This window comes from Capsicum annuum, chromosome 2, assembly GCF_002878395.1.
Source record: "Capsicum annuum cultivar UCD-10X-F1 chromosome 2, UCD10Xv1.1, whole genome shotgun sequence".
Taxonomy (NCBI): domain Eukaryota; kingdom Viridiplantae; phylum Streptophyta; class Magnoliopsida; order Solanales; family Solanaceae; genus Capsicum; species Capsicum annuum.
Window position 1 is genome coordinate 79,744,708 of NC_061112.1, and position 11,039 is coordinate 79,755,746.

At 33.6% G+C, this 11,039-nt stretch overlaps 1 protein-coding gene across 1 annotated transcript; it reads right to left on the reverse strand.

The window, feature by feature from the left end:
* Nucleotides 1-6,157: 6,157 nt before the first annotated feature.
* LOC107858640 (probable N-acetyltransferase HLS1) lies at nt 6,158-9,553 on the reverse strand. The gene is made up of 3 exons (XM_016703384.2): nt 8,909-9,553; nt 8,389-8,585; nt 6,158-7,310 (listed from the first exon to the last, which is right to left on the reverse strand). Exons 1-3 carry the CDS (start codon nt 9,092-9,094, stop codon nt 6,449-6,451), a joined length of 1,245 nt encoding a protein of 414 aa, XP_016558870.1. The 5' UTR covers nt 9,095-9,553; the 3' UTR covers nt 6,158-6,448.
* Nucleotides 9,554-11,039: the final 1,486 nt, after the last annotated feature.

Genomic DNA, 11,039 nt, shown 5'->3' on the forward strand with positions numbered 1-11,039 from the left:
TGGTTATGTTTGGTGACTTGGTAGGTTGAAAACGATTAAGTGTGGGGACTTTAAAGGTATTTTTTTTAATGTGGTTATGTTTGGTGATAATTGAATTTTTGTGACTTGATCTAATTAGTTGAATCTGATTGATTGCGTAGATGGAACCTGATTATAGTTGGATATATCAACGGAACAATGATAATAGAATGGGTATTATGGAGGAATTTGTTGAAGGTGTCAACAGATTTGTTGAACATGCTAAGACACTTGATGTTTGGACACGTTTTTGGGCTATTCGTTGTTCTTGTGTTAGATGGGATGGTATCAATCTTGTAAGTGAAGAAGATGTAAAGGAACATCTTTATAGAAAGGGGTTTCATGAGGACTTTTTAAGATTGTGTGGTATTCATGGTGTTGTTGCACAAAATAACTTTGTTGTTGGAGAAAGTAGTTGGTCTATAGGGCATAATGAATATCAAGATGCTAGGATGATAAAAATAGTGCACGATGCTTTTGGGATGCAACACGGGAGTGACTTTAGGAAAATGTCGAAGATGTTCCTAATAGCGAAGTGGGCAAATTCTATGAACAATTGCATACTGCTAGTCATCCTTTGTTTGATAGGTGTTCGCACTCTCGTTTGTTTGTTGTTGTTAGATTATTAAGTATTAAATCTGACTAGAATATTGCTGAAGGAGGAATGGACTCAATGATAGACCTTATTAAAAAGTTAGTTGACCCCGGCTTGGAGGTTTCTGATTCTTTCTATAAGGCAAAAAGGTTGGTGTCAAAGTTAGGTGTCTCCTCGGTTAGAATTGATTGTTGTGAAAATGGCTGCATGTTATACTTTAAGGAAGATGCTAACCTAGATTCCTGTAAATTTTGTCAGCACCCTCGATATAAGCGTGGTTCTAGTGGAAATCAAATTGCTATTAAGGCGATGAATTAATCACCTCTAATACCAAGGTTGAAGAGGTTGTATGTTTCAAATAGCTCAGCTCCTCATATGAGATGGCACAGTGAAAATAGAAGGCCCACTGGTGTCATGTGTCATCCATCTGATGGAGAGACTTGGAAGCATTTTGATGCAACTTATCCAGATTTTACAGCTGTACCACGAAATATTCGCTTGGGATTATGTGCGAATGAGTTCTCTCTTTTTTCAGTTGGTGTTGCGCCATATTCATGTTGGCTTGTATTTATCACCCCTTATAATCCTCCTTCTAAAATGTTGATGACTAGTCCCTATATATTTCTGAATTGTGTTGTTCATGGCCCGTGTAATCCAAAATGCAGAGTAGATGTCTACTTGCAACCTTTGATCGATGAATTTCAAATTTTATGGCATGAGGGGGTTAAAACTTGGGATATCTCACTTTAACAGAATTTTAATTTGCATGCAAATCTAATGTGGACTGTTAATGATTTTTCTGCTTATGGAATGTTGTCTGGGTGTATGACAACTGGAAAGTTGGCTTCTCCATACTGCATGAAAAAAAACAAAATCTTTCACATTGAGACATGGCAGGAAAAATTCATGGTTCGATTTTCATCGTTGTTTTTTGCCACCTGATCATAAATTTAGGAGACTCAAGAATGCATTCAGAAGGAATAGAAGGGAATATGATAGTCCACCTCCAAGGCTGTCTGATCATGACATCTAGGAGATAGTTCAGAGTTTGTCTAAAGCCAGCGAAGAACCATTGTACAGGCTTGATGGATATGGTGTTTCGCATAACTGGACTAAGCAGGGTATATTTTGGGAGTTAGAATATTGGCCAGACAATTTACTTAAAAATAATATTGATGTCATGCATACTGAGAAGACCTATTTTGATAACGTGTTCAACACAGTTATGAATGTCACCAGCAAAACAAAGGATAATCTTAAGGCCAGACTTGACTTACTAGAATACTGCAAACGCCGAGAATTACACTTACATGAGGGGATCAATGGCAATGTTCTTAAGCCCAAGGTTAGTTTTACATTCAAGTTGGACGAAAAGCGTCAAATATGTGAGTGGGTCCAAAGTTTGAAGATACCCGATGGATATACCTCAAATTTAGAAAAGAGGGTTGATATGGCACAAGGAATCTTGCATGAAATGAAAAGCCATGATTGTCATGTTTTCATGGAACAATTACTTCCAATTACTTTTATTGGTTTACCTGAAAACATATAGAAACCAATAGCAAAGATCAGTTTGTTCTTTAAAGACTTATGTGCCACCACATTAAAAGAAGAAAATATGGCGCGAATGAAAAGTAATAATGTTGTTATCACCAACAAGCTGGAGAAGATTTTTCCGCCAATGTTCTTCGATGTGATAGAACATCTTCCCATTTACCTTGTGCACGAAGCTTGGCTAGGCGGTCCAGTTTAAACTAGGTGGGTGTATCCATTCGAATGGTAAGCAATTGCAATATATTTAAATTCATACATATCTTTTTTAAATATAGTAAACATCTAATCTTAAGATTGTGCAGGGAAATTGGAAAATTGAAAAGGGGTCCCAAAAATAAACATAGGGTGGAAGGCTCTGTAGTTGAGGCATATCTTGCAAGAGAAATATCTCAATTTTGTTCATACTACTTTCGCGATGATGTCAGGCAGAGGCAACAAAGGTAAGGGAAAAATTGATCTTACGAAATCAAAAAAAAAAGACAACTTCTACCTTATAGACGATCGACAGGTATTCATATATCTGAGGGTCGATTTGCTGACACGACAGTACGACCCTTATATTCTAGGTCGCCTCAGTATTTGATTCCTACTCCTACGCATGTGGGGCCACTTCATGGGTCTACACCGACCCAATCTGCTTTTATCACCGTATCACGACCATCACAGTACTATCAGACAGCCGCTGGCACATTCGAATATGTACCATCATTGATACCCACCTGTAGCAGTCGTGCGGCTTCGAACAGTGATTCTGCTGGATCTATTGGGTTGTCAGATCTTCAGCTTGGTGGCACTCCATCAGGTGCTTCAGATCCGCCCACGCTAGTGCATCCACCATCACTTGCTCTGCAGCCAGGAGACAAAGATGATTCTGGGAGGCGTTATCTTATTTCATATGCGAGAGGGTAAGATTTTTAAATATAATAACATTATTCATTTTTTTATTACTATATTATTATGCTCTATGAAATTACTGTTTGATTCTGTGTTGTAGGTTTAGGCCGGATGCTGGAGTTGGACAAGCTGCGAGAAAATGCATTTGTCAGAACTTCAACAGCTACTGGACCAGTTGGCAAAAGGTTCCAGAACTTGACATGGAAAAAATATTTTAAGAATTTAATGTAAGGATTTAACTTATCGACTACTTAACACTTTGTTAGAACAAAAGATTGAATATTGTATTTTTGTTTTTGTTGTAGAAATTTTATTGGAGGGATGATGCGAATGCATATCTTATAAAGATAAACTTTTTCAAAAGATGTAGATTCAGATTTAACGGTCTGTTGGATTATGTCCGAACCAAGTTGGTAAAACCTAACTGGATTAGTGAATCCTTATGACAACAGTATATTCACCTTTGGAATAGTGAAGAATACCAATTGCTGAGAAAAAGGGAAAAGAAAGCCCGAGCATCATTCAAGGGTGGTTCCCTACATACTGCGGGTGCCAGAAGTACTATTATTGTGCTGGAAAAAATGGTATGTAACTTTTACAATTTTAATTGTTTGTTTCTATTTAAATATTTTATTATTTGAACATTGATAATTTTTTATATGCGGAAAAAAGAAAAAGGTAGGAGCATACCACAGGATAAGTTATTCGAGGAGACTCATCTGAAAAAAAAAAAAGAACCCGATGTATGAAGATGTCTGGGTTGAACCTTGTGCAAAAGCCGCCCATGTAAGAAACAAATATTGAATTTATGAATCTTTTTTTCAAAGTTGATATTATTCAATTATAACTACTTTAATATTTTTTAACTTCTAGTATTAACTTTACTTTGAATATAGGACAAATATACGCAGCTCATTAGTGAGTATCGTAGTACTCAGCCTCCTGAAAGTCAGGGTAACACACTACCCCAACATGTAGAGGAGGAGTTATGGAAAAAAGTTGTGGGTCCTGCAGATAGAGGCAATAACTATGGATACCACAAAAAAAAATTTGGCGAGAGTATTACGCGTTCGTCCGGCCATGCTTACTCTAGCTCTTCAGCTGGTAGAGAAATCACTGAAAGACTAGAAAATACGATTTCTAAACTCACTGAAGAGCTTGCAGAACAGAGAGAGATAGCGCAGAAGAAGGAGGAGGAAACATCATCCCAAATCAGGATGTTGCTGGAGCAGTTCAGCTCTTTCATTCAGACTGCATGGATTATTCCTCCGTGTCTGGGTGATGCAGTTCGGGCTGCAAAAGGTCTACACCCCCTTGATGATATCAGTACAGATGAGGATATGGAAAACGAGGAGAATTCGATGACGATGACTTTTAGTTTTTTGATTTTTGTATGTGTTGTACTTTGAATTTAGACATTTTGTTGTAGTTTGTACACTTTTGAAACTATTGTTGTAGTTTTTACACTTTCACTTTTGTTTAAAATTTTGTATGTGTTGTACACTTTTGAAAGTATTTACATTTGGTTTGTTGTTGTTGTATTGTATGTTGGACCATTTGTTGATTTTTTTTTTTTAAATTCCCAGAAAAACTAACCACAAGTGGTCGGATTTTCAAAAAAAAATTTTTTTACAGAAAACCAACCACTTGTGGTCGGTTTTTAAAAAATTTCTATTTTAATAAAATAATAATGAATTTTAAAAATATATATATATTTTTAAAAAAATCGACCACAAGTGGTCGTTTTTTAAAAACTACCACTACTTTACCGATTACATACTTTGATCGATTTTGTGGTCAGAAATTGGGGAAAATCAACCACTTGTGGTCGATTTTTGTAGTCAGTTTTTTCGTTTTTTTAGTAGTGTTATCTCACCAAATGTGTGGATTACTTATTTCGTTACTATTTATTAATTTTGACATAAGTTTTTTCAAATATTACCAACCAAATATGCATTAAAATTTTTATCCCAAAATTATTTAGTTTTGTACCTAACACATGACCTCTGAGTAGTTAGTACAGACATATCTTATCTGCATGAAGACTTCATGTACATATTCCCATTCAGTTCCAACTTCATTCGAACAAAAGAAAAAAAAAGCCCATATTGTAGCTATTGAAGTGACTGTTGTCGTCTTGTGCACTAAGGATGGTTCGATATGCAAATTAAATTATTTTGAAATTATAATTTTTAAACTGATTTATTCTGTTTAGGAGATAAAATAAAGTATGTAATTTCAAATTGAATGAAATAAAATGAGGTTACTTTGGCTTAAATCTCAAATATGGATTTTAGCTCATACTTAATTTTGTAATATTCTACCCTATCATACGTATCAAATATTCCTAAAAGATTTTTTAGATTTTTTATTTTAATTCTCACTCGATATTTAATATTTATATTAAAGTTTAATTAATTTAAATTTTCACTTTACATGACACTCCTTTAATTAAGTGAGTGGAGAAATTCCAATCATTTTATCATAAAATATCTTTAATATTAACTTATTATATAAGAAATTGAGGATTACTTTACTATTGTGTGTGAATCAATGCATAGAACTCAAGCTATTTTCCATTATAAATTATATATATACCTGTTAGAGTAGTGACCCGAATTATGTTGAGTCAGCCCTAAAAGTTTCGCGGTGTGACTTACATTGTGATTTTCAATGAGATCTGTGGGTCCATCATTGATCTCGATAAGGGTGCGGGGACGAAGCCCCCACGATATGAACCTTTATGTTTATGAGTTTAGGACTTATATGAACCTTTATGTTTATGAGTCTAGGACTTATTTGTATGCACTTATTATGTAAGTGCATTTAATGGGTTATTTTGTGTATTCCAAAAATTAAAATAATTTTTTTCACAAAAATTTCCACGTAACTCTATTCTTATTGATTATTTTACTTGTGATTTGTTTTATTTCTACCGATTTATAACAATACCTCTTCTCAAAACAAATTGAAAATGAAAGACATATTTGTTTGTGGTAGTATCCTAAATAGTAGAGACTCTTTCAATCGATTACGGCACTTACTCTTTAGAGATGAGGGAAATGCAAAGTCTAATAGATTAGAATCCCAAAGACAAAATAAAATCTAGCATATGAAAGATTATCTTAAAACAAAGGTCACGTTGATTTACAAAAAAACAAAAAGAAGACGAAAAGTTAGAAACAAAGGGGTATTCCAATCCCCCTTTACAATAACAACAAAACAAAAAGTGTTATACCCCATCTCTATTTTTGTTCCTTCTTGACCTCTCGTTCTTTTATAAAACAAAGCTATTCCCAAAAAAGAAAAAACCTACTAAAAGAAAAAAATTGACTTCTTAATTATATTTACCCTAATTTACAAGACAAGATATTGTTTATTAAAAAGTTAAAATTCTCTAGGATCAACAAAGATAGAATGACCAGGCCGTGACTTTGTCCAGTCACCCACAGCCCCGTCACTGTAGTCTTCTCCTAATCTTTTAATGCACCATAAATCTTCGGCGCACGATAGTTTTTTCCAGTGAGGAATTCCTAACTTAAGCGGTTCACAACTTGCTACTTCAGTAACCACCACTCCGCAACCTGATTCATTCGCTAAGTTATGGGCCAGACCATAAAGGGCCTTAGTTAACTTTATCGCTAATGGGCCTTCACCACCAAGCCCATACATGAAATGAAGCCCAAAAGGCCTGAAAACTTCGGGTACAGACGGAACCTTAAGCCACGGAAAAGCCCGATCCATTAAACGACTCGTTTTAGCTAAAATTTTTGTCATCCTTGACGCACCACGAACCTCAAGTTTGAACACGTCCTTACAGTTCCACACACTTAGTACAGCCCATGACTCGGGCTGACTCGTTAAGAACTCGTTCACACCTGGCCAATTACGCGAAAAATTACCCATTGGAACTGCTAGAAAAGTACCTAGGTTGAGCTTATTGTTGAGAATTGTATCAATGTCTTTAGGGAAAAACTCTGTGGTGGAGAACTTATGTCGATACAGAATTTCGGCTTCAGTTGGACTAAGCTTGAAAATGGTTACAGTTTTTGATATTTTGACACGATGAGCGTAAACTGGCTGCACCAGAATGGACGGGGTACGGAACTTGGCGTAGCCACATTTATGTGTGAAGAGCTTTACAGAAGGAAGATTGTCGTTTTCAGTAGCTATATAAGAATATTCAGCGCCATTTTCTCTGAACCATTCTTCCATCTTGCGCACTAATTTCAACCCAATACCCTTTCTCCTGTTGAAAGAAAGAACAGAAGTCATTTGCTACATGAACTCACCAGTCAGGACAAAAAACATATTTATACAGTCTGGAATTATATGTAAAATAAATTATAAATAATTCTAAAATAAATGTGCAAGTGCAGGTCACGATGATGCAGGAGGAATTCAATAACTTTAATCTAAATTTTAATAATTATTTTATAAAATTCATCAAATATCTATAAATTATTAATGAAACTCTTACAATGTCTAACTGCCACCAAATAATAGCCTGGCAAACACATACTTCCTCCGTACCAAATCAAGATGATACATTAATTAAGAAAAATAATTAATAACATGATTAGTTTATCATATAATGTCTACATTTTAATTTGAAGGCAAAGGATAAAATATGAGGAAAAAAATTCTCTTCTTAATTAATGGAAAAATAAAAATAAAAATTAAATTAGAAAATTTAGAACAGGGAATATTTACTCGAATTGTTGAAAGGGCTGAAGTCCTTTAACTAATAGGGTAAGTCCTACTATATTTAGTAAAATTGTAATTCCGCCTCCAGCACCAGAGTTCTACTGCATGTGCACTCAATTCTCCTGTGCCTGACTGCCTGCGCCCCATGTTAAACTAAACTAATTGCGTGAGACAATTTTCTGTTCTTAACCTTTTTCAGAAACTTGTTACTCTTATGCTATAAACAAATCTGTAGTACTATTATATAGTGAGAGAGTCAACAATAATTGTATAAAGAAAAGAGCACAAATAATATGACGTCATTTGAATGCGTCCGTCTTTGGAAAATATTAGAACAATCATTTGGTCACGTCAAAATTAAAATAAAAGTGAATTCTATAACTTCCTTCGTTTTTAAAGCATGTGGTGTTGTAGCTTTTTTATTTTATTTCTAGATAAATGATATCTTAGATACTTCTTCAAAAAGACATTAATAATATTTTTCAGGAGAGTTTTACATGGAAAAATGATTATGAGTAGTTTCAACATGCACCAGCAAAGAATACCAACTATTTCAAGAACTGAAGGAGTATATTAGAAAAATAAGAGCATGATGAATGGATAAATGCAAAAGTAGTTACCGGTGATGAGGGCAGACACGAAGGCCTAAAATATAGGCAAGTTTAGTGAAAACAGGGAGATGTTGATGAGGTAATTTGGTGAAATCATGATTGTTCCTAGAGACTCTTTTTCCACACGTAACGGTTTTGATACAACCCCTTATCATCCCAACTATTCTCCTTTTTTCTTCTCCATTTCCCACCACTATTTCTGCCACCTGTGATCATCATCATCATCATCATATTAATTACAACAAACCAAAAATTGCCAATAAAACAACTTATTAGATTGATATCAATGGTTCAATCACTTCAATGATCAGGTAAAACTTTGAGGGGATGTTTGGCACACGAGATAAAGATGGAATATGTCACATTATCTTATTCAACTTGGATATTTTTTTCCCATCCCTCAAGTGGAATAAATTAGTCCTAGAGTTATCATTCAACAAGTACTATTAAATTTTGAAAGTTAAATCCATCGAATTGATAAATTTAAATTCTAAATCTGTGGTCCGTTAATAAGAAAAAAGAGAAGTACCAGCATGACATAGGCAGGGGAATGGCGAACTCTGCAAACTGGATCACCTAAAAGGTTAGTGAAAAGAGAGAGTTTTCCACTGGGACCAACTTCACATATTCTTTCTACTTCCTCCACTTCCCTGCAATCTTTCTTCGCGTCAAATTCCCTCACCACTATTCTCACTTGTTCATTAAGCGCTCCCATAATTTTGAAACCCGCAAACAAGCAATATATAGATTTATTATGTGGCTTTGTGACCTATAAACCAACTATAAAAAAAATACGGGAGACTTGAAAATTTAGACGAGCAGAGAAGAAAGGGAGCCGTGGCAAGACCTTTTTTTTTTCTCTATATTTCAGGTAGTATGGTTAAGAGTGGAGGTGAGTAGTTGGTTATGATTTGCAAAAATTGAACAGTTTTAGAAGGATAATGCCTTACTTCTTTCTATACAAATTGGTTGCCCACTCCCTTTTATACTGATTTTGGGCACTCTCTCTCCCGTATTGGATCAAAAATCTCCCTGTTGTTAATAGCTAATTTAGAATTTAAAATTTACAACCTAATGGTTTAGCCATTTTGAGTTACCAGAATTTTATTTGAAATAAATCAATTAAAATAATTAACAATTTTAAATATTTAAACAACATATAAAAAATTACAAACCACTAAAATTTGGTTGATTTTCCCAATTTTAAGCACTCCACATAAATTAAAATAATTGAGATGGAAAAGTTACAATCACCTACTTTCTTTTTTCAGCTATTTAAAACAGAATGATTTATTTCTTTTTTTGACAATAATTTAATTTTAACTTTTCACATGACATATTTAGGACCACAAGATTGAAGGATATTTTAGTACATTCGACACAATTATAATTTAAGGCCACAAGATTCAAAAGTCTTCTTTATTTTCTTAAATTTTATGTCAAGTCAAAGTAAATCATTTTTTTTTAAACGGAGGAAGTATAATTTTGTGTCATCTCAACTACGTGGACTTCAGGATTCGTGCAAAAATTACACTGTATATATAAGAAGTTTCCTTTTCTACGTGTATATATATTAAATTAAACCCCTTTGACACAAGTTAAAAACTTGATTTAGTGGCAAAAGGATACAAACTTTCACGCTGAGAGCCTCAGGGTCTCAAATTCATGATGGATTTTTAATTTTATTTTTTTTACTTCCTACATTTGAACCCTTTTGATAAGAATCCTACATCCGCCATTGCTGACGAAACCTTTCATTTCAGGTGAGTAAATTATAATCAATTTCAAATAGCGAAATAAAATTACAGTAAATTAATGACTAATATGAAAATAGTTTTATTAATATAGTAACTTGGAATAAAAATATTAACCTATAATTCATCTAAAATTACGTTTATCATTATAGAAAAGAGTGGGATATAGTGACTTGAGAATTTTGAAGTTTAATTACTCGTAATTTAGATAAGTTTCTGGCAAGTCCCTTTCAATTCCTTTTATGCAACTCTTCAACAATCTCATTGGAAGTGGTGAGTGGTGATCCTGGTAATGATAATGAAAGAATTAATTAATGCAATTAATTTGAGTAATGATCATCAAGAAAGAGGAAGAAATGGCGGCAGTGGCTGCCGAGTGCGGAGCTTCGTTCCACCTGTACTTCTCTCCAACATTAATTGGCATATATAATGACCCCATTTGTAATCATTGCCCTTCTTCAATGCTCTACATTTTTATTAAGATCAAAATATTTATGTACTTCCTTTGTTTTTATTTTAATTGTTTTTTTTAATATTTATTTAAATTTAATTATTTTTTTATAAAATTAAAAAAAAATTATTATGTTCTTTTAATATTATTTTTAATACTATATTCTTGGTATAGAGTGCTTCCCTCAAATGAACCTTATGCGACGTAAATTCGTATTAATTGAACTTCAATGCAGATATTGAACACCAAATAAAAAAAAACTTGATAAAATAAATCCTTAATAAATATTTTCTTAACAGAAGTGTCAAATCCATAGAGATCAACTAATACAAAATGAAGGGAGTATATGCTAGTTTCACGAGATTCATGCTAAGCTCAGACCTAAATTTCAAATATAAAAAATAATAATTTTAATCTAAAACTATAACTTGTATTTTTTATATATATATATATAT